This window comes from Anser anser (genome assembly GCF_964211835.1).
Source record: "Anser anser genome assembly, chromosome: 3".
NCBI classification, from domain to species: domain Eukaryota; kingdom Metazoa; phylum Chordata; class Aves; order Anseriformes; family Anatidae; genus Anser; species Anser anser.
The window spans coordinates 3,516,115-3,540,368 of record NC_139722.1 but is presented as its reverse complement, the minus strand read 5'-3'; the positions used below and the strand labels follow the sequence as shown (position 1 = coordinate 3,540,368).

The 24,254-nt window shown below is 46.8% G+C and overlaps 1 protein-coding gene across 2 annotated transcripts in view; it reads right to left on the bottom strand.

Annotated features, from left to right (window-relative positions):
* The window catches only part of BLK (BLK proto-oncogene, Src family tyrosine kinase), a 42,578-nt gene that overhangs the window by 6,934 nt on the left and 11,390 nt on the right, over positions 1-24,254 (bottom strand). For both annotated transcript variants that reach the window (XM_083829182.1, XM_083829183.1), the window contains exons 2-9: positions 18,890-18,992; positions 15,903-15,951; positions 9,221-9,314; positions 8,259-8,357; positions 7,353-7,456; positions 2,093-2,242; positions 1,432-1,584; positions 377-556 (exon numbers count right to left, since the gene is read on the bottom strand). In XM_083829182.1, the coding sequence (XP_083685308.1) occupies positions 377-556; positions 1,432-1,584; positions 2,093-2,242; positions 7,353-7,456; positions 8,259-8,357; positions 9,221-9,314; positions 15,903-15,951; positions 18,890-18,991 (931 nt within the window). In that variant the 5' untranslated portion in view covers position 18,992. The remainder of the gene's footprint in view (positions 1-376; positions 557-1,431; positions 1,585-2,092; positions 2,243-7,352; positions 7,457-8,258; positions 8,358-9,220; positions 9,315-15,902; positions 15,952-18,889; positions 18,993-24,254) is intronic.

Genomic DNA, 24,254 nt, shown 5'->3' with positions numbered 1-24,254 from the left:
CCCTATTAATGCACACACCTTTTGCAAAGTGCTGGACATTCTTCACCCCAAGCCTCATGGATAGAGGGGCAAAAGAAAGGACAATGTCACCATGAAAAGAGTAAAAATTTGGAATGGTCGAGATCAGAACTTTAAATGCTCTTGAAATGGAGCATCACCATCTTGCGAAGTGGCTTATGAAATTTGTGAGCGCATATTTAATTACCCAGAAAGTCTCTTCTAGTCCTAGAAACAGCCTTGTAGACCATTTAGTCCTTTCCTTACAGATTGGGTACAATGCTCACCCCCCCCTTTCCCATTATGGATGGGAGTACCAGTCAGTTTAATGACCCGATTTTGCAGAAACCCAGCAAAAATGTTACATGAGGCTCTTTACCGTTGGCCATGTACTCTGTCACAATGTAGATTGGCTGCTTCGTGACCACCGCATATAGCCGGACCAGCTTGTTATGCTGGAGCCTCTTCATCAGGTTTGCCTCTGCCAAGAAGGCATCAGGATCCATGCTGCCCTCCTTCATGGTCTTCACAGCCACCTTGATGTTGTTCTTGTAGTAGCCTGCAGAGAGATAATGATGCAGTGAGGAATTTTGGCGTCTCTATGGGCACTGTCAGGCCACAAAATAAGGAGCAGAAGAGCTGGTGGATTCGGGAACAGGAAAGGGAGTAACTTGTAAACCTCAGTACAGTGAGATCTGAGCAACCAGCAAGTATAAGAGGGGAAAGGAGAGGCATGGCACGTTTGTCAATCAATGTGGCTTTGTCAAGGGTCATCCCCGCTCTAGGTGAAGGAGGCTCATGAGTTGAGCCCATCCTCCCTCAGCCGTCCTAGGGCCCTTCCTGGGTGAAATCCCCAGAGCCATCCACTGGCTAGGTTTTCAAATAAACCAAATACTCAAGAAAACCAGGACTCTGCAGCCAGGAGGTCAGCTCAGTCTGGTGCTGGCCGCAATCTCAATTGCCAAGGCAACAGGCAACCCCAAAGGGGACAGCAGAGGAAGCTGAGCTCGCCCCACTTCCTCTCCCGTTGGTTAGCAATGGGCAGGGACGTACGAGGGATTTGGGTCTGGGTTATAAAGTAGAAGAGAGAAGCAGAAAAAGTAGGGCAGCGTCACCCAGGTAAATTATGATCCCAGATTGCTGTCCGGGATTTCCAGAGAGAATGAGAGCATGCCCTGGGAAGTGAGTACGTAGTTACTTGGAGACCCCTCGCATACATCTAGCCTATGAAACCCATGCTGGACCACGGAGCCATGCAAACAACCTGTCTGGTCCTTCCAGGAGTACAGAATCTCCTGCTACAGGTGTACCCGTAAAGCATGTGTTTGTGCTTTAGGATCCTCAAGCCCAGAGCAGTCCTGTCTTAGGGAAAGAGGGTTTTCTGTCTCCTCTGTTTATATATTTCCTTCCTGGAATGGGGGGCATTGTACTTACCCATCCACACTTCCCCAAACTGCCCACTGCCGAGTTTCTTCACGAGTTTCAGAGACTCCCGCGGGATCTCCCACTCGTCCTGTGCCCAGGGCCTCTGCGGAACCAGGGATATGCAGGGAGCTGTGAGCCTCTGGCACAGGCCGTCTACCTTCTCTGTGGGAGGAGAAACCAAAGGACAGGTCAATGGGCAGTTCGACACAAAACTTGCAGCCCAAAACTAACTTGTTTCTCCGTGACAGGAAAAAGTCAGCTCATGGGACACCTCCACAACTGCACAATGCTTCAGCCACTGGGATCAAGGCATCCAGAATGGGCCCAAAGAAAGGAAAAAGCTCAAGAAGAGTCACAGAGGTGCAAATTTTCCTGTCTGGTAAGTCCCAGCCCTGCTTCCCAGGCATCCCTCCTGCCTATCCCTCCAGCGTTCATCTCTTTGCGCTCATGGTAGGAGAAACTCCCTGGTTATACGGCTGTGGGCAGAGCTTACCCTCACAATGCCCAAGGACAAAAGATAAGACATTAGAGCCCAGTTTCTGCTTGGAGGAGCACATCTGGACCATGAGAGTGGACGGAGTGATGGTGGCTAGCAAGCCTGTCCCCCCTTTGCCCACACACTGACCCCCGAGGCAGACCCCAGGCCCATTAGGGAAGGAAAGCAACTCACGGCTGTAATGATGGATTAGCTCTGGCAGGCTGGCAAACGTCGTCCTGGGGGAGATGTAATAACCCCCGCCATCCAAGGAGCGGATCCTGTAGTGTTTGATGATGTCCCCGTGAGCAGAGTCGCTGTCTCTCACGGACAAGGAATATGCACCTAGAGAGCAAGAAGAAGAGGGAACTGTGAGACCAAGCAGCACCTGACTCTGGGACCAGCTACCTCCTGTTTTCTCAGCTGTAGACACTTCCCCCGGCCCTTGCTGATGCCTCCTCAGGGCAGGTCTCATCAGGCTGCAAAGCTGCTAACTTCCCTCTCTCCAGGGCAAGTGGAGAGGACAAAGGTTCATCAGAGCTTTACTGGGCCTGTTGAGGCTTGGTTGAGTAAGACCTGTTCATGCAGTGGCCAACAGCCCCAAGGAAACCACATGGCAATCAAAAACACATCACCATCCAGAGCAATCAGGCTCTTTTTAGGTCATTGTGGTCTTGCCACAGCTCCATGTCTCTCATCTGAGCTTTTCTCACCTGGAAAAACACGGGACTGCAGACCCACTGGTCTGTAGCATGTCCAGAATTTCAGTTCATGGGAGAGAGAAGGCCAAGACTGACAAGAAGGTCCCTTCTCAACGTTACCCAAGGTCCCTGGGTCCCCGTTTTCCCCTATAGTCCCCGTGCCAAAGGGTTCAGCTGGTAGGCACATCAGCATTGTGTGGTTCAGCCGAATTGTTCAGCCATAAGCTTGTGTCTGTGGCTAAACCACAGCTAGATTCACATCTCGTTGCAGGTGCTTTTTGACCTCAGGGGAGCTACTCAGCGATCTCCCACCCTGATCTGCTGTTTTTTCCTTATAATGGGTTTATAATCCAAACCATGGATTTTTATTTTTTGGTGCCAAAAAGAAAAGTGCAATATGTTGCATGGAACTTCAAGCCTATGTCAGGGTAAATTTCAATAGATGTTAGCAATGTTGTTTTATTTTTTTTTTCCTTTGTCTGGATCATATTTCCGGAGTAAGTTGTTATAAGCCTGCTGGGCTGTTAAAAGTCCAATACGTCACCCGGGTTGATAGGCTGCCTTTTTTAATGTTTGAAAAGGCAAAGCTATATATGTTAAAAAGTACATATCTGTCATGCAGGATCATAAGCAGAAGTGGGGCATTCCACAGCGACTCCGAAACCCTAATCCTCCATGCGAGGGAAAAGTTTACTAACACGTAATGCTCACTGACTGGTGTTTCTCCATCACCAGGCCAGTTCTCACTGCAGTTTCCTGCACTGTGTCTGGAAAACATTCCTTGTACTGATAATTTTAAAAAAGTAACAGTAGAAGATCATCTCTGTGGACATTTGCTGTATTGCAGTTGATTACGGATCTTGGCAAGCAGGATTTGGGAGAGGCTAAAAGTTTTCCAAGTGCAAGCAGTTGTTTTGGGGTGAATCCTTTTCTGCAGAGACCAAACCATGAAATATGGTCGCATGTTCTTCATGGAAGACCTGCTGGTTTAAATACAGAGCAAGGGCCAAGTCTGGAAGTACACAACGTTGGCATGATGGGGTCCTGCAGTGTCCTCAATGAGGTGACAAAAAACTCCAGGAAAGGGAAAAACGGCTCGTTTTTACAGTCTGTGCCTCATTGACCAAAGGCTACAACCACACAGCTAAGGGAAAGATCTTTGGTTCCTGTTGGGTGCAGAGAAATGTCGCTATAGGGCTTGTGTCCACAATGCTCAACACAAGTCCTGCTAGAGTGGATTAACCACATTCATGCATCATTATTACTATTATTATTACTACTAATATTATTATTGTTCTTGATGATGATGTTCTTTTAATTTCAAAGTGACTGAAGTAATATACAAGCCAAGCTATAGCTCCTCAAAGTTGGGCTTGTAGGGCATGAACCCAAATGAGCGTGTAGCAGAACCCAAATGAGCGCGTTGCATGCATCGATGTGGCTCGGGGTGACTGTGGGTTTTTTGCAAGGCAAGGTCTGCGAGAGGACGGAGCCAGGCGTGGTGTGAACCCAGCTGCACTGCCGACAGAGCGCTGCAGAAGGGAGCGCAGGAATTAATGACTAACACATGTGCAGATAGGCGCCTGGGGGCTAACAGTCAGCAGAGGAGACCTGGTCTGTTTGTCGGTGTGGCTGCAACCAAAATGTCTGCTCTCCTGCAGGACCTGCTCCCCAGACCCCAATGACCCTTTAAACCCTCCTGCATCTTTCAGACCAGCGATGTGCAGCTTGCAGAAGTGACAGGGGCTGCAGGCATCCTCCAGGCCGATCCATCAGCTGCCTGCCACCAGCGTTAATCCTTATCCTGCCATTAAAGCTAATGACTGCATTTCACCCCAAGTCAGAGTTCGCTTTGCTGGAACGAGTGCCGTGGAGCTTTCCCTGTCATTCACCCTGGTCAGTTACTGTTCTCCTGGGAGCAGCAGCATAAAGGCAAAGCACAAGGGCTGAAAAGCATCATTTCTCTCTTCTCTCGATGACAGCAGTAAATTTTAAGAGTTACATGGAGCCAGGTGGATGGCAGGATCCTAATCTCCCCTGGTGGCAACCAGGATGGCCAAAAAGGAGTTCCTGCTCCTTAGCCACAAGGATATTCTTTGTCCTACAGTCCTGCATTGCCTCCCAGCACAAACCTGGGGTGGCACACAGACAGGTCCACCCTTGCACTAGATGCCAGCCTGGAGCAGCTTGGGCACAACCAAATCTTGTCCTGGGCAGCTCTGCATCTCAGAGTGCCCCGTTCTGGGGCTGAGATCCCCAAACCATCCCACAAGGGCTCTCAACTCCTTTTTGTTCTAAGTGTGGACAGTTTTGTATGGGAAAACTACGGAAGGTTCAAGGGATTCAGCTTCAGATTGTGCCAAGGGCTCATTCAGTCACCTAAACACGGGTGTCTTGCACCCCTTGAGATGCTGTGGGACATCTGCATGGGCCTGGCAGATACAGTGCAAAACCACATCTTGTGGAGCACTTGGAGCCGAGCAGGACTCTGCAGATGGTTCTGAGACATCCAGGTTTGGGCAGTCAGATCAAGCCCCGCTGGCTACAGCGGGACAGCTACCACGTTTAAGATCTATGTTCTGGTGTCTGCATCTCCAACTGGGTCCCACTTCCACATACCACGTGTGGCATCTCCTGCTCCTACAGGTCTCCTAGGGCTCTGAGCCCTTCCCCATGGAAGCCCAGAAGATCAGGTGGGTGCCGCAGCTGAATTCATCGAGGTCCCTCCTGCCAGGAGCAGATGCAGCAGACTTGCTGCAAGCCTTGGCACAGCTGTGTGCCTGCCTTCCCGTGGGTTTCAGAGCGATCATGACTTTGGGGGAAGGTTTGTTTATTTCCAGCAGCTTCAGCAAGGCTAACTATCCACTGAAGATTTCACCGCTGTTCTGCTTCCCACACTTGACAAGGAGCTATCATCCTGGGATGCAGAATGTTGACTGAAAGAGAAGCCCCTGGGCTTGCAGAATTTCTGTATGTTTATTCATAAGCAAAATGAGCCAGTGGCACTGTTAGGATGGGCTGTGAATAGGTACTGCTCTAAGGCAGGGTGCAGGATGCATCACTCTGTGGCTGAGTCCAATATGTGTGTTATTATCCTTAGCTCGACCCTGTGCTCGGCTCTGAAGGTCAAATGTTGCTCGTTGTGTAAAGGGAATGAAAATGATTGAGGAAAAGAAGGAAGAACTTGTGGGGTTTGAAGCACATCGTTGCTCTGGACATTTCGTGGTGGGTCACGGGGAGCTTTACATCAGTGAACTAAGCATCAGAGCACATTGTGGAGATGTGGGGCTTCTTCTTCTCCTCACAGAGGAGGAACCTGTGGTTGAGACTGATCAAGTGGTGTCACCGTGGCCTTTCAAGAAGCCTAAGGCATGGCAGGATTTTGTTAGAAGCTGGATGCATAGGGTGATTCAGAGAAGGACAGGGTGTTTGAAGGAATAGCAGACATATTTTGAGACAGAACATCAAAAAAGGCAATGTGAAACATTTCAGAGCAGAAGCTGACCTCTCGCCATTTGGGATCAAGAGGGGATTTCATGGGGCTGAAATACACTACTGCTAACACAGATATCACACACCTCCAGCCAAGTTTGCTTCTTGCCAGTAGAAATGGGATGTTAAAGACCAGTCTAGCCTGGTTATTCCTCCTTGAGCCTCAGGACTCCACCAGCACTGTCCAAGCTCCGTGCAGCCTAGACCCACTCACACCCCAGAGAGTGGAGGGCACGATTTCATCCTGCGTTTGCAGATCATGGCAAGCAGAAGCACCAAACAATTGTCCTGTGAAAATGCAGGGGCAAGTCCAATCCCAGCCATGTGTAACATTTCACAGGGGAGAAACCAAAGCACAGCGAGAGTAAAGAGCTATCCTGAACTCCAAAAGGAGCCTGTTCAGAGCACAACCACGGGCCATCATGAGCATCATTTCCTCCATGCCCAAAACACGCCTGCTGGCCCAGACGATGCAAGGAGAGCAAAGTAGGGAAGCAATGTGAAATACCCACAGGAGCACCTAAACCAACTTCCAGTGTCTACAAATTAACAGCAGAGAATGAAGTTGCAATTACACAGTTAAGCATTAGTTAATAATTATATCCACTGCCTAAGAGAGGTTGCCACAATGCTCTGCCTTTTCCATCCTCACTGGGTCCTGTCCTCAAAAGCCATCCATGTTCATAGGGAAGGGAAGTGGATGATGTCCACCTCTCCTGCTCCAGTCAGTCTCCCTCCAGACAATTAGCCGTGGTGCGCATTGATGCCCCATGCTTCAGACTACCAGGAAAAAAAAGTGTTTCTTCTGGAAAATGTTTCTCTCAAAAACCTCTCTAAAATTCCAGTTTCAGCTGCAAATAGCAGAAATGCTTCCCCAAGGGTGTGCAGAAGAATCACCATTTGCCAAAAAAACAACATTTCCTCAGGGAGAAAGGGAAAAGAAACCCCCTACACGTCCTTTTGGAAACTATTTGCTGCTCATCTGTGTTCCTGTACCTCTGCCACGAGCTGTGGTGAGAGGAGCCACCCTCACCACAGCCTGAACTACATGTACAGGCCACATCATGAGAAAATCTTTGCTGTCAGAGTCCCCACCTCACTTCTACAGCCCTGCTGAGCCTGGCAAGCGTGATTTTGCTCAACCAGGTCCAGGAAGCTCCATGCAAACACTGGCACAGCTGAACCCTGCAGCTCAGGTCTGAAAGGTTCTCCAAGCCGTGGCAATGCCCAGGATATCCACTTGCTCTGCAGATCTCACTCACCTTTGCTGGTCTCACTCTCTCTGACAAGGAACGAGCCAACTTTGTTACCAGAAGACAACAGCAGCCGTTCAGCATCTTTTCTGCTCAGAGTTTTAAAATACCACCTGGGAGATAGAAAAGGGAAAATCATGGTTGAAAAGGAAAAGCTCTAGAAAAAGAAAAAAAATAAAATCTTTCCAGTTAGTCCAGGGTTTTTTTTGTTTTGTTTTGTTTTTACTGTCACGCTCTGAAACTGAGGGTTGTTTTTATCAGCAAACAGTCTTTTATCTGCTGGAAAATGGTAGTAATAAGCTGGTTTTGGTAGATTAACACCAGATTTATATCACTTTGGGCCTGTTTCATAGCTTATCAATTCAGGCAGAGCAGAGAGCAGAGTTTGCTCAGTGCCCCCATACACAAGAGTGGTGAAAGCCCAGCCAAAGCATGGTCCCTGAGGCACACTGGGACCCACAGCTCACCTGGCAAGTGAGGAAGCCCAAGGAAATTACATTTGGAGCAGATACATGGGCTGGAGGCTGAGCGTAATGTGCCCATAGCCACTAAAAAAATCTCTTGGATACAAAGAACATTTATGTCTCGACCAAGTTTCTGCATGCTGTTAAATAATTGCTGAATTCAGTGATGGTTGGGTCACTCCAAGACGAGATTGGAAAGAGGGATTGCAAAAGAAGTCAGCAGGTTTGCTCCTTTATAACTGAATGCCATCAAAGAGGATACACCATGGGAAAAACTCCTTCTTCTGCTTGTAAAATAGGCATAAAAATAAACTTGGGACTCAAATCTGTCTTTGCAGGGTGCCAGATAGGATGCCTGCACCTGGGCTAATGCAGCAACCAGTGCCAGGATGCTGTTTCAGAAAGGAAAGCTCTGCATCAGTCTTCACCCCTCATAAGCTTATGCACTTACTTTTCTTCTTCCAAGCTGTCCACTTGTGCGACAAAGTTGCTGGGGATGTAGCCTTTCTTCCCAGTGCTGAGGGATTTTGCCAGCCACCAGTCCCCCTCGCTGCAAATAAATAAAAAATGTGAGTGCCCAGAGGAGGTTTCTCAACAAGCTAAGAGTGCAAGGTCAACATCCTTTCTGGGGTTTCAGGCACTGCAAGGAGGACAGTGCTAATTAGGTAAAATGTTAATTTTACTCTACAGGTCCCTCTCAATCTCCTAGGACCACCGCTCGGCTGAAGGTTGGTGAGAAAGACAACATTTGGTCTTTCAGGGACTTCTGGAGGTGACAGCCTCTTTCCATTGATGCAGAGGAAGCACAGCCCCAAACCTCGGCTGAGCACCCCATAAGAGGAGGGAAATCTGGATCTTTGTGTGTTTATTTTGCCTCTTGCATTGGGGTATGGAGGCTCCACCATTCTGCTCCTTCCATTATCTGCCAGACACCATGTCAACTCTGGAGGCCACCTCATAGGGCAGCCAAGGATGGAGCAGCCCTTCAAAGCCAAATGGGACCAAAGCTCACCCCTGCCCTGATACGGACTGGGCAGATGGACTGTCAGCCTCATCTTTCGTGAGTTTTACAAGATGAAATGAAAGCATTCACCTCTCTGGCTCTATTCTGTCCTTTCCTCAGAATACGCCCAACCCACATCCTTTGCAAAAGCACGATCAGCACAAAATATGAAACAGGCTAAGTTAAGTTGTTGCTGCTTGTGCTACTTCTGCGCCCATGCACACTGGTGATGAGGAAGGTCCCAGTAGCAGCCAGTTGTGGACACTACCTGACCCCAAAGTATCTGTAACCCAAGGAAAGCAGGGAAGTGTCACCTTCCCCATCCCCGCATTCGTGTCTGACCCCAAGGTCCCCCCCTTTCCCAACCTGACCATGCTCTTTGAAATCCCCTCTGCTAGCAGCTCCCTTACTTGGAGAGGACTTGGAGTTTCTCCCCCTTGACCAGCTCCAGATCACGGTCGCTTGAGGCAGCAAAGTCGTACAGTGCAATCACAATGACGTTTTCTAAAAAGAAAAAGAAGCAACATCACATTGAATCCAGCTTGTTTCTGGGGGGTGATGCACACGCAGGTGTGTGGTGGGGCATTTCACTCCCCCCCAGTCCCCCAAAAGCCAAGCTTTCTGCCAACCCAGCTTTCCTGCCAACCGCAGCTCCTGCTCGGGGACTAACACTGATTCACCAAAGTGTTTCCTGTGTGTGTATTTTTAAAGCACTCCAGATCCCCATATCCACAAAACCCCGAGCGTCAACAATGAGAAAATGTTTGTGTGGAATAAGAAAGGTCATAAATCATCCATCGGTGTTTGGCCTCAGTTTTACAGGACGGGAAATGAAAACCGTTGTGGCAACACTTCCCAGGGTGTCTCTGGGATTTGGCTCAACAAGATGAGGTTTTCTTGACTGCAGAAGGTACGGAGACATCTCAGTTCCTGTTAGAGGAGCCCACTGCTAGGGCCTAGCTCTGCCTCCAGATGCTCCGGGCTCAGTCTGTATCTTGCCATCCCTTTTACGTGCTGTTCCCTGCAGATGTGACACCACGTGGAAGTCGTGCTGCTGTTTTCGACTCCAGCGCCCAGCTGCTTTTTGGCTCAGCTGCAATTCCCGTGGGAGCAGGATTCAGGATCTCCTTCCCCAACACAAGTGCATTTCTGATTTCCTCTCTCCAGACCTCAAACCTGATGCTGTGTCTCCCATTTCTCCTGCAACCCACCTGGACTGAGGCTGTGAACAGATTTAGGTCCCCGTCCCCTACCCTTACACCTTACTTTGACTCCATCCATGTCAGCCCAGCCTAAAATTCGGCACAGCAAAATGGATGCATGCACTGTGATGCACACCAGCCGTGCCATACATGGCAAAGCAGCCACTGGGTACACATGTTGTGAGGGGCAGATCTCAGTGGCTGGAGGCTCGGGGAGGTGAATTGCTACGTTTGCATGCCTGGGTTGTGCCGGTGCTGCTCGCGGAGAGGTTGTGCAACCATCCACGTGTGCGCGGCGTGCTTGCAGCCGCTGAAGCAGAAATGAGCAGATATTTTGGGGCAGATCAAAACCTATGAAGAGAATTGGCACTCGCGTGCAAACCCAAGCACTGAACCAATACACAGTAACAAGAAAAAAAAAAAAAGAAAAAGGAAAAGGAACAAGAAAAGGAAAGGAAAAATAAAGAAAAGAAGGAATAGGAAAAAAAAGAAAGGGGAAAGAAAAAGAAAAAGAAAAAGAAAAAGAAAAAGAAAAAGAAAAAGAAAAAGAAAAAGAAAAAGAAAAAGAAAAAGAAAAAGAAAAAGAAAAAGAAAAAGAAAAAGAAAAAGAAAAAGAAAAAGAAAAAGAAAAAGAAAAAGAAAAAGAAAAAGAAAAAGAAAAAGAAAAAGAAAAAGAAAAAGAAAAAGAAAAAGAAAAAGAAAAAGAAAAAGAAAAAGGAGACCTGTGGAAAGACTTTAGCTTGTATGCAGCCTAATTAATGCACCAAGAGCCATGGACGGTCTATATATAGCATTTTTCAAAACAGACTGTCAAGCCACAGTCTCTGTGTGACCTTTTCAAATAATGCCACCAGCAAGAGAGCCAGACTGGCCCTTTGTCATCGCAAGATAACTTGTCTCTGGGGCAACTTGGGTTTTGTGTCCGTGCAGACTGGTTGCTGCTCTGCTGGCGATTTATTGGCGAGGAGGGATGAGAAGGGGTCAGCGTCAGTGGGGAGAGGAGAAAGGAAACACGGCTTTGTAAGCCAAAGCCCCGAGCAGCTCCTGTCAGGCTTGCGAGGAGGAACTCAGGGATGCAAGAGAAGTTTCAGCAGAGCCTCACTCTCTGCTACGTGTGGGGAAAAGGATGGTCGGCCACAAGGGAGAATGCTTTGAAGTCTTAAAATAGCTTGCACGGATGGGGGCTTCCCCTTGAGGGATCTCAAAGCATAAGCAGTGCCTCCATCCGCTCGCTGCCTCCTTGACAAGGCTGGTGTTATACCACAGCTTCTCTGACACGAGAGGTTTCTGGGCATGTGCCTGCTGCTAGGTGTCCCCAGCCAGTGTGCTCATGCACTCACACTGTCCAGCTCCTCTTGAAAGTGAAAAAAGCAGTGGCTTCACTTTTGCGTTAAAAAATAGAAGCAAATGTGTAAATATTGTCAAGCATTGAGTGGCTGCATGCTCAAAAAAAATAAAATAAAAAAAAGAGAAAGAAAAAGAAAAAGAAATAGAGAAAGAAAAAGAAAGAGAAATAGGAAAAGAAAAAGAGAAAAAGAAATAGGAAAAGAAATAGGAAAAGAAATAGGAAAAGAAATAGGAAAAGAAAAAGAAATAGGAAAAGAAAAAGGAAAAGAAAAAGAAAAAGGAAAAGGAAAAGGAAAAGGAAAAGGAAAAGGAAAAGGAAAAGGAAAAGGAAAAGGAAAAGGAAAAGGAAAAAGAAAAAGAAAAAGAAAAAGAAAAAGAAAAAGAAAAAGAAAAAGAAAAAGAAAAAGAAAAAGAAAAAGAAAAAGAAAAAGAAAAAGAAAAAGAAAAAGAAAAAGAAAAAGAAAAAGAAAAAGAAAAAGAAAAAGAAAAAGAAAAAGAAAAAGAAAAAGAGAAAAAAAAGAAAAAAGGAAAAGAAAAAGAGAAAAGAAAAAGAAATAAATTTGGATCTTGAAACAACTGCCATAACTACTAATAAACGGAACCAAAATGAACCAACCAAACAAAAAAACAAGAGGAGAAATGGAAGAAGAAAAAGAGTAAAATTTGCAAGGACAAAAAGGTTTTCTATGCTGAAAAAATAATATGTCTCCTTCTTATCCCCTTCCCAACATTCATTTGAGAAACACTGCACGCTTAAGTGAGCCAGAAGAAAAGCGCTCTCTCTGCTCCAGCCGGCAGGACTTGCCGTCTCACGATGAAAGTGGCTCTCTCCCTCCCTCAGCCTGTCACCCCGCTGAGAAACAGCCTCGATAATACTTTTTTGGCCCATTTGGTCAGGTTAGGTCATGAGCGGCTCCGCGTGGCACCGGGCTGCTGGGCGTGAGTGCTTTGCAGATAGAGCTAGCAGCCCGGGGACTTTGATAGCGAGCCAAAACACAGCTTGGCTCAGGGCTGCTGTCAGGAAAGCGAGATACCAGCTCAGTTTGCGTAGGCTGAGTGCCAGTTTGATGGCTTAATGGAAAGGATTCAAGCAGGCTTCCCACCGCTGTCCCGTCATGAATGGAAAGCCTTTGCAACCATCCCACAGCGATGGAGCCATGAGAAGGTTGTGCCAGCATCCCTCGGAGGACCACGAATTAGTTTAGAGCCGTGCTAGGATGGTTGTACGGTAAAAGACGACTCGCAGGACATGTGTTGGCCTACTGGCTGCACTCAGCCATGAGTTAAAGCTGCCAGCAACGGGTCCAGCTTCCCGTTTCAGCAAGGCAAGGGCTGGTTCACCAAGAGAAATGTGTGCCAGGAAAGCGAGCCTTCCAAACACACGGCTGCTGGTGGCACACCGAGGGCAGTGCCGTTAAGTCCTGGTGGTGGGGATGCAGAAGAAGGTGGGATGGGGATATTGCGTCGCCCAGCAGGTCAGCAGGTCCAGGTCTGACGGAGATGCCTCCTGAGACATGCAGGCTTGAAATGGAAGCCTGATTTCTGCCAGATATGTTCCTGCCTTGTACATCCATGTGCCTTGTGTTTTGACACAGTGAATTATCATCATTATTTTTTTTTCAGATAATTTCTGTTTTCCACATAAGATTGTATCTTATGATTGAAACTCATAACTTTTTTTTTTATCAGGAAATGTGAACATTTGGGGTAATTCACTCTCATCTTCCTTCCCTCTCTTGCTTTCGATTTGCAATGCCTATTTTTAATGAGAAATTCTCATTTCTCATTGAAAAGTCAGCCTTTACAGCAGAAGCATCTCTTCCTTGTTCCACCTAAATGCACAACCACGTTCCGGAGAGCCTCCCTTTCAAACTCAAATCCACATTCAGGGAACAACAATAAAAACGACTTAGAGCTTTGATGCTAATCTCGAGATGCCTGAAGAGACTTCCATTTCCAGAGCACGCTTAGCTCCCACCCTCTGAAAATCTGACCTGTTCACACCATGGTTAGTCAAAGCATGCAAGGAGGTTGCAGTTCCTCAATTGGAAGAAATGCCTTCACATCGGGGCTGATTCTGTGTGCACTTGCAGGTTATTATAATGCCTGAGGGCAAGCACCCCAAACAAGCAGCTGTCTCCATCAGTAGTACTTAAATCCAGCTGTGCACAGGGGTTATTTCACCTATCTGCTACCTCTCATCTATCTAATGCAAGGTAGTAGCAGCAGCTGTGGCAATGGAGCTTTTGTGCTTGGGGCAAGGACTTGGCTGGGCTTTTTGCTGAATTAAAGGTAAGTTTTGACCCCACAGAGTGGAGGGAGGATCCACCACTGACCTTAAAGGCATCACAAGTGCTTAGGGACCCGTGGTAAAGTGAATGAGACTCACACGGTGGAATAACTCGCAAGCGAAGGGTGGATTGGCGATGCTGCCAACACCACGGTTGGCCAGAGAGTTATGTACTTCTCGCCTGTCTTCGTGCTACTTCCATTAAGCCAAGTAATGACAGGAGGAATTAGGCTTTTGTTAACAATAACTAAATAAATTATTTCTGAGACAGCAGCGTGAAAGCTTCAAACTGTGATACAAGTTGCGTAACACCAAGACCAGAAGGGGAAAAAAAAAAAAGTCATGATGAAAGGAGTGCAAAAAATCAAAAAGAAGGGAAAAGGGAAAAGGAAAAAGGAGGAAAAGTAAAAGAAAAAAAAAAGAGAAGGAAAGGAAAGGAAAGGAAAGGAAAGGAAAGGAAAGGAAAGGAAAGGAAAGGAAAGGAAAGGAAAGGAAAGGAAAGGAAAGGAAAGGAAAGGAAAGGAAAGGAAAGGAAAGGAAAGGAAAGGAAAGGAAAGGAAAGGAAAGGAAAGGAAAGGAAAGGAAAGGAAAGGAAAGGAAAGGAAAGGAAAGGAAAGGAAAGGAAAGGAAAGGAAAGGAAAAGTTTTTGAAATAATATTACGTCTCAGACATATGTAGTCAATAATTTTGCCTTGAACTGGAAGTGCTCCCATAAGATATAATTCAGCTCTTTGCTTTTTTTATGATTGAATAGTCTGCATTTTGTGCTTCTTTTATCACTTCACTTGATTTATCCTCTTTCACCAGAATATCTCAAATGGTTCCTATCAGCCCATGTTGCTACACAGAACAGAGGCAGACATAGCATCATTTCTAGAAGCTTAGGCACTGGCTGAGAAAAACGAGAAGTTCCCAAACCATCAGTGTGAGTATTCCTCCAAAACTGGAACCAAACTCAACAGACCACGATATTTTTGAGATCTGCAAACGGCTAACACGGTACTTAATGTACTTATCATCTTTCCACTTCTGCCTTCTGGCATGAAGCAGAAGTAAAAGACGCCTCCAAAGACAGCTTCTGCTGTGTTTCCAGCCAGAGTGAAAACACTGACAAAAAAAAAAAAAAATCATGAAAAACTGGTGATGTCTGCTCGGTTGTGGAGGTATGAGAACGAACTCACTTGGAAATGTGCCATGAAAAATATTTTGCCAAAGAAAGCATGGTTTCTGGAAAAGTGGTCCTTGCACAGAGAAGCGCACAGATTCATGTGGATGAAGAGCTAAGCCTCGCACAACGCCTGTATCAGCGCAGGCGTAAGGCTGAATAACACCGAAGTGTCTCAAAACAAAACGTTTTAGTGTTCCCGTTCTGATCTCTGTAAGAAACGTCAGATTTGAAGAAAACATTCTGACTTTCCAGTAGTTCCTCTGGCCACCCCAAAGCAGAGGTGTCCACAAGACCACGAAGGCCAGGTCTGCTGTTCCACCCATCCTACCTATTTGCCACCTCACTTTTTCCTTTGCTCATGCCCCATCTCCCTTTCTCCTTCTCTTTCACCCACATGAGAAACATTTACATGTTGCCAGCTGCTTTCTTCCAAGCTTCCTCTATTTTTTGCCCTCACTGATCCTCTCTCTCTGTCTTTAATCTGCAAAACTTCTTTGACACAAATAACTACAACTGCTGTCAGAGGCCAGGCAGAGGTAGCAGAGGGCTTCCTGCTAAAAGGCAATCATCTACCAAACGCCATCTGTGATCTGCAGATAATTGCAGAGGCGGTTGAAGTCAATAACCAGTCTCCAGGCAGGGGCTCTGAGCATCCTTATTTTATACTTTTCTTTCTTCTCGTTCTCTTTGTAGTCTGCCTAGGCTCTCTGATGCCTGCTATTTCCTCTGAAACATTCAGCTGGCTGGATATTGCATCCACAAGTGCTCATGCTGCAGACGGGGCAGCAGACAGAGAAATCTCATGCAGCTGATGCCTCAGATCTTGCTTTGCTCAGCCAACGAAGGAGTGTATTTCTCTTAATTTCTTTGATGAGTAGGGGAAACTGGCAGCGACAAATATTTAGTGATTTAAACCGAATGTTCCGAAACGTACTGATAAACTCCCTGCCTGGCAATGCTGAAAATACAGAAACCGCACGCCTGTGACATGACAGTTTGTTCTCAAGACCTGCTGTCGGGGGACCACCACCTTGCAAAACCCCACGGGAAGACGAAAGAAGCAGTAATTGAGCTAAGCATCTTACCTTGTACAGAGGCTTGGTTTAGATGAGGGATGTTGATAAATTGTCTGCCCTTTGATGGAAACAGAAAAAGAAGATATTTGTTAGCTCTGCTGTGTTTGCTGGAAGGCCTGCTCTCAGCTTCACAGATGAGTGGGAGTCTGATCCAGAGCCCACTGCAGTCAGTCAGCAGGCCCTGCATCTGGCTCCCTATGTGTCGTGATTGTTTTAGCACATTTTGCTGTGATGTGTTCATAGCTGGCTTCACCGTCAGCTTGAATAAACCTTGGCTCCCCTCTGAATAAAAAATGTAAATCTGCTACCCACTCATTTTGAGCCTGGTCTATCTAACTCTGATGCCAGGTATAGGATCACTGAGGGATGAGATGTGAATGGCCCAAGTGAGAAACAACAGTTGCAATATTATTCAAAGCAGAAAACCTGGGGTGTTCTTTGCCATGGTTGTCCTATGGCTCACAGAACACCCTTTCCTCAGGGGTATGTTCAGAAAAAGAGGCAGCGATTTAACTAGCAAATTAATCAGCAGCAAGGTACCCCACATTTGAAACATTGACCTGGTCCCTAGTTTGTTTTTGGCCCTGACCCTGGGAATGGTTTAGGGTTAGTTTGGCCAGAGACCACTCCTAATCAGCAGCTGGGGTGCAACCACCTTGCTTTGGAGGCTGGGACTTTAGAAGTATGGAAATGCCCCGGTGGGCTCTGTTGGCCTCCACCCATCCTCAAACTCTTGTGATCAGTCCCAGGTACAGTGCCTAGTGACTGAAGTGGATCTGTGACCACTGCCAGGGATATTTATATGTGTGCAAAAGGGGTGAACCACACACACCGAATTAAAAAATATTTAGTGCTTCCTGTCCGCCTTACCCTTTGGCTCCCACTTAGCAGCACTGTAGGGAGGGAGAGCTGCTCAGCCACTGCCCTTTCTAATTTAACTGAAAGAAATATGGACTTTCCCTGACATGTGGGAGCTTAGTGCTCGTGGCAAAAAAATGAGTGTCAGAAGGTGATTGATGATCCTGCATTTACACTGATAGCAGCTTCCCTCCAGTGAACTGGGAAGAAGGAAATTTAGGAAAAGAACATCCTCTTGGTCAACGTGACATTTTCTGTCATGAAAACTGAACTTCATCATGATGGGAGAACTCAGAACTGAAACCAAAGGAGTAAAAAAAACCCACCATCTGTCATCAAAATCAATGATAGACATCCTTCCCCCTCTTCCCCCCCTTCTCAGAGCTCAAGACCTGAGGTGGTTTTCAGGTTTTCACATGCCCATTGCACATAGAGTTCCTCTTGTGCTGGCTGATGGATGCAGTGCTGACAAGGACAGGGAAAGAGGAAATATTTTCACGTCCTCTGTACAGCAACAAGCAGCTAGATTACCTGATTTCCCAGGTTTATATACAGAGTTTATTATGTGAGATCTCCTAAATGTCTGTGTCCATGCAAGCACAGGCTGTATGAATCCAACGGGAGCAGCAGGTGCTCAGCATTTCTGATTCTCACAGATTAGCTGTAGACCCTCTTTTTGACCCTGTTGTCCGCCCTGATGGTAAAGTTTCCATTGCGGTTTGCAACTTTGAATCTTAGCATGAATCTGACCCATCTTTGTGCCATTTGCAGATCAGCAACACGAGCCTGGTTTGCAGAGTGCTGGAGGCAGCAGCCCTGTCTGAGATACGGGGCCAGCTTGGAGGATCACAGTGGCACACGGGGTGGTGGCTGATGAACATTTTCTTCCTGACCCCTGCCCTGCTGTCCAGTCCAGCTTTATTGGGTTTATGTGACAAGTTTTTGGTAGCTGGGGGCTGCAGGGGTGGCCTCTGTGAGAAGAATCCAGAAGCTGCCCCATGTCAGATAAGGGCCAGTTTCAGCTGGCTCCAAAGGGACCTGCTGCTGCTCAAGGCCGAGCCAACAAGCAATGCTGTTTGTGCCTCTGGTATAGAAGATTTAATAAAGGAAATTAAACTGCTGAACAACAGTAGCTGGGAGAGTGAGGAGTGAGAAGCAGCCCTGCCCCAGGTCAGGGCAGCAGGAGGGCAGGAGGTGCTCCAGATACACAGCACAAGTTCCCCTGCGGCCTGTGGAGAGGCCCCTGGTGGAGCAGGCTGTCCCCCTGCAGCCCATGGGTCCCACACGGAGCAGATCTCCACGCTGCAGCCCGTGGAGGAGCCCCCGGTGGAGCAGGTGGATGTGGCCTGGAGGAGGCTGCGGCCCATGGAGAGCCCCCGCAGGAGCAGGCCCCGGGCCGGAGCTGCAGCCCGTGGAGAGGAGCCCACGCAGGAGCAGGGGGTCTGGGGGGAGCTGCCGCCCGTGGGGGACCCGTGCTGGAGCAGTTTGCTCCTGGGGGATGGACCCCGTGGGACGGAGCCGTGTGGGAGCAGGTCTTGAAGAGCTGCTGCCTGTGGGCAGCCCCCGCAGGCTCAGTTCAGGAAAGATGGCATCCTGTGGGAGGGACCCCACATGGAGCAGGGGCAGAGAGGGACCAAGAAGGAGCGGCGGAGATGAAGTGCTACAGACTGACCGCAGCCCCCATTCCCCTGTTCCCCTGTGCTGCTTGGGGGGAGGAGGGAGAAGAAGGTGGTTTTGGAGGGAAGGTGTTTTTAGTTTGCTTTCAGTTTCTCAGTGCCCTAGTCTGTTAGTAATAGACAATAAATTACAGTAATCTCCCTATGCTGAGTTTTGCCCATCACAATAATTGCTAAGTGGTCTCCCTGTCCTAATCTCAACCCTTGAGTCCTTTTCATCGTATTTTCTACCCCTTTCCCTTTGAAGAGGGAGAGTGAAAGAGTGGTTGTGGCGGAGGTCAGCTGCCCAGCTGGGTAAAACCACCACACCAGCCCCAGCGAATAATAATAATAACCACCACACACAGCCTTTCAGAGCACCATCATCACAAACCCACTCAGATAATTCATGGCCATAACAGATCTCTAGAAAGAAAATGGCATCCTTGAGGACCCCAAAAGGACACAAAACTGCAGACTTACCTTGGGTGGGGCAGGAGGAGGTTTACTCTTGTGTTTTGGATTGCTTCCAGAAGTGCATTTCTCATTGGACGTCAGTTGGTTTTTGCTGCCAAGTAAGCCCATCCTGGAAGAAAGACCAATAATTATTTTATAAGTAAATTGTTCTTGGGGAAAGATGCAGACAGCAAGGGAGAAAACAATCATCTAATTCATGAAGAACAAACTGGAGAAGATGAAAATGTAGAGAAAAATGGGACAGTGGAGGGGTGAGTCTAATAACATCCCATCTAGAGACCTCCTACTACCCCAGATCTTGTAAACCTCATAATTTCTGTTCCCACACAAGCCTGGTCCTTCACACTTTGCAGATGAGTTTCAGAGAGACACTGTAAGTCACCACTAAAAAAAAATAAAAAATAAAGAGCACAAATGACTTCTCTAGCTGAGTCTCTTCTTCAAGACACAGACCCTCAACTGGTGTTGAGCAGACTTGCTCCACAGCCAGGTGATGCTCCATGAACGCTGTGCAGAAGGTGATGCTGGAGATCTTCAACAATATCACTGTGCTGAGCTGTTCAGATGTACCAGGGCTCATTGAGTGCCACACAGTCCCCACACCAAGATCAAGCCGTGGCCATGCTGCTCAGTGCTTTCTGTAGGTTATGTACCTCCCGGGCAGCACACAGATGTGGTGGCTGTCTGCATGGTACTTGTCCCCTCCATCCTTGGGCTTAGGCAGCTCATGTATACTCTCAGGTTGTCCATGAAGTAATGGCACCTGATGAGGTGCTTCAGAGGACTGCAAGATGTTTGGGGAATTTAACATGGTGTAGCTTGCATCCATCCTGCCTATTATGTGTGGGCCTAGGCATTGATTCAGTTGCCCACGTGCAATGCCCCAGTACTATTTGAGATGCCCTGGGGTCTCACAAATTGTGGGCCTCCTGTACCTCTTGGATTATGTTTTCCAGATACATGTAGGTTGGAAAAAACACATCCAGGCACCATAAGGAGCACTCAACAAAAGTGAATCAAACCCTTTTCATGGGCTATCCTCTGGTCCACACTAGGGTTTCTATACTCGTTCTTGAGGGCTGGCTTAATTTGCAGCCCTGAAATGCAATTTCAGGTCTGGTCAATAATCCCAGTATAATACTGAGTCTGGGTTGGCCAAAATAGCCAAACCACAACAACCTCAGCCTTCTCAGCCCCCTGAAAATGTAGGGAGCAGTTGAAGCCAGCATTACTAAAAAGCTATTGCCATGGGTATGTAAGGTATCTACATTGTCCAGCACCAAAGTCTGCCCCAGCCTCAGCTTTGAACAAAAGGCATAGAAAGATATGGACTAAATGTCAAAAAAATAAAAATAAAAAAAAATCCCAAACCGTGAATACTTCCACCTGATCAAAGACAATTTGGCTCCCATTCTTTCTAAAATACCTCATGGTCTGCAATGATTATGGAGGACTGGAGGTCCTGGGAATAATGTGGATAGTCAATTCCCCCAGACGTCATGATAAAATCCAACAGATGTGTTCAGAAAGACTTCTGGCAAACCAGATATGAAGGAAAAAAAATATTCCGGTAAAAGCAACTTTTAATTTTTTTTTCCCTTTTTTCTTCTTTCTAGCATGTTTCTTTTATTTCAAAAACTGGGACCTCTAAAAGAAGAAGGTTTCTAACAGAGACATCCCAATATTTTAAGGTGTTATTTTTTCAAACTGCCTCCTCCCTTCTGCCTCAGCTGAGGCGAGCAAAATGGAAGGAATTAGTGAAATATTTCAGGATAGCCCCATATACAATCTTTTCTCTAATCAAAAGCTTTTCAGCATCCATACTTCTCTAAGCTTTTCTCAGACCCGAGTTTTCATATGGCCCATCCACCTGTACACAGGCCTCAGCATCGCTGTGGGCACGGACTCGGTGCGGTTGGAGGGGAGGTTTAGCCCACTGAATCAGCCACAGCATTTCCTGCAGTGAGATACTGAACTTCAGCAGCCTTTCCTCCTGGTTGTAACCAGACCTTGCTCTGCTTAGATCTGGTTGTCATGCAATGGTTCATGTGTTGTGAAGTGAGCTTTTCCTTCCCTTCCACTTTGCAAACTGCTGGAAGATGACTACGTGCCAGCAATTCTGATTCTGAATGGTGTTATTGACCAGGATAATAAATTAGGGTAGCTCAAGTTCCCTTTTCACCCATGGAAATGCAAAGGATTATTTTAAGTCAAGGCTGGGTGTTAGGGAAAGGTTCTGCACCCAGAGGTGGTCAGGCACTGGGACAGGCTCCCCAGGGCAGTGGTCACGGCACCGAACTGCCAGAGTTCAAGAAGTGTTGGGACAACGCTCTCAGACATAGGGTCTGGTTTTGGGTGGTGCTGTGTGGAGCCAGGATTTGGACGCGATGGTCCTTGGGGGTCCCTTTCAACTCAGGACATTCTATGATTGGACACACATCTGCGGTCCTTGTTACTATTTCTCTGGAGCATCTCAGGGTCCTTGGGATACTCTGGTCCTGAATGAGAAATGCAGACATAGCAACTGGCATTTTTTCTACAGACTTAGGGGACGTGATATATAGCATAAGTCTTCAATATGCTTCAAATGCCGGTCATGTTGACCCGATTATTTTATAAGAGGACGCACTCTCTACAGAATGGTGACTACACATTTTGGGGTCTTGAGTCACTCTCAGGGTTGACTGTAGTGGGGCATGGAGAAACATCAACTACAGCAAGTCCAACCAGGTGTTGAAGGGACTTGTGGCCACCCCAGCTCCTCTGACAGGGTTGGAGGGGTGCAAGGACCATGCTCTGACCTCCAGATCTCCACACGATGTTCCTGCGTCCAAGGGAGCCTTTCACCCTAGGGACACCTCGTCGTCCCACCACACCGAGACTGGAAACACTTCTCCGCAAACACCTCTCTGCACGCTCACATAAACTGATCTCTCTCCACACATAAAACTGCAAAGCGACCCCGGACATGTCAGTGCAAGGCAACAAAGAGAAGCAAACAACATGTCCCAGCTCAGGCGGGAAATGGAACCAGCAAGAACTCTCCTGCAAAGGTCACCTGCTCCCACCCACGCCTTTGCCTCCGTGGCACACAGACTTTAGCACTGCTCTGGGTATTTATGATGCCTACTAAATCCAGCATTCATATTCTCCACGCCTTCAGCAGCTAACACAACCGTCCATCATGCCAGCAGGTCTTAGACAAAACCCGAAAATAATGCTGCAGACAAATGCTGAACAGTGCAGCATGCTGCTGGTAAGCTCCCAATCCACTGCTGGCAGTTTTATTTAAAAAAAAAATTCTAAAAAGATGGCTGAGATGAACACGCATTGTTCACAGTGTTTCTGCTTTAGATTATTGGTTTTTAAATCAGCATCACAAAAATAGATTTGAGAAAACTAACCGATAGGTCTCACAGTCTATTTTTTCCCCACAGTGGAAAAGAGCACCGGTAAGAAAACAGTAACTCAGAAAAGCATAAAAATATCCTTTCATCTATTTACTACTTTTCCCATCTAAAAATGTTTATTTTTAATAACTGAAAGTGGGGAAACCTTTCTTTCTAATATAATCTATGAATACAGATAAGAAAATGTGATTATGCTTATCACATCAATATTATTTAACCAAAATGTTCTCCATGTGTTCATTCCCTTTTTAACTCATTTTCTCAAGTTTACTCAAGTTCAAAACCAAGAAAATATATTTTAAAAAAATATTTTGATGGCAACTAGAAATCATAAAGGAACAAAGATAGTTAAGGCAATGCAAAAATTTCCGGATGTTTGAAAAGTTTTAGCAAAAAAGAGTCTGGTTTGGATGTCAATAAGTTTTGTGTAAAAATACTTTCTGCAGAAGTTTTTCTGAGAGATTCTAAAGATCTTTGGCTGAGAAAGTCAGCAGACATGAGGACGGTGAGCTCTGTGTAACATACAGCTCCGAACGTATGTGGGACACACATGCAGGTCGCAGACACATGGGTTACTTGTATAGGACCTCCAAAAAATGCTGTGTGCCCTGGAGAACCAAAGGCAGTTTTGGTTGTCTTCAGAGCTGACATTTTGGTTAGTGAGAGCTGGATGCACGTAAAGATGTTCCTGCAGCAATGGTCCAAGGGGGGAGTCTTCTGAAGATCCCACCTCATGGCCTGCTCAAGCAATATTTCTACTGATATTTGGACAAGGATGTAAATTTTATCGTTCACCCATCTCTGAAAGGGGTCGGAGAAGTTGCCCCAGAGGAGCAAACCAACTAGCTGTGCCTGCAACCCCCATGAGGCACAGGTCCAGCAGGGGTGGACACGCGTCTTTGCTGACCACAGCATTAGGAGACCTGCCTTGTCTCAATGCTTGGCACATTTTGAGTGCTTGGGGGAGCTAAAGCAAAGAGGGTGGTGTCAAATTGGTGCTGTTGGACACACTTATGCTTTATGTTGTAGCAGATCAGAGAGCAGGATGGAGGTACCTATGCTAAGCCAGGTGCTGCAAGCATGAACTTTTTTCCCCATCTCCTCTTTACAGTAAGCAACCCTTCGTCACGAGCATGCTGTCGACTGCGGTTGGCTGCTTTTTGCTACCCAAGCAAGAGAGCTCAAAATTGCTGCTGATGTGAAGGCAGCAATGCCTTCTGCACCAGGGATGTGGATGACACAGATGAACGGCCTTGGGATCGCATGGGCGGGCGCGGGGGAAAAACACGACAGAATCTAGCAGAAAAGCAGAAGTTTCGGCTCATCATTTGCCTCACCCCCATGAAACTGTGCCATGGAAAAATAGCTTAAGGCTTGAGTAAGCCAATAGTGTTCCGCTGTGAGGGCAGCTCCAAAAACCCCCCAAGACCAGAGAAAGCACAAAATCACCCCTTTTCCATTCAAATGCTAGGGTGGGTCCAGCAGGGTTTTCATAGTTGACCAAGATTAGATATTTCACCTCGTTTTAAAACTTAAGAATATCTTTCTTAAGAAAAAACATTTTAATAGAAATAGCATAAAAAAAATATTCTGAAAGTGCAGACAGTTATGGTTTTAAATGCTCAAGTTTTTTCTTGTGTGTCTTCCCTTTACCAGAAAGAACTACTGAAATCAACTCACTTTGGATACAATAACGTAATTACACCAGATTTGAAATTTCACATCAGCAAGGAGCAAAAAAGTTCAGTTGAAAGATTTCCCCCAGGTCGAGGCACATCCCAGATGCATTAAATTCTCCAGAAGCTTTCTTCTCCCTCAACAAAATATTTCATTACATTTCCGAGCCAGGCACCCTTGGGTTGTGTTGCAAGACAGAACCAGAGAATTACTGAAGAACTTGATTAGATCAGCAGTGAAGAAGACATCCCTACCTAAACATTTTCGGCTGTTTTCCAGTTTTG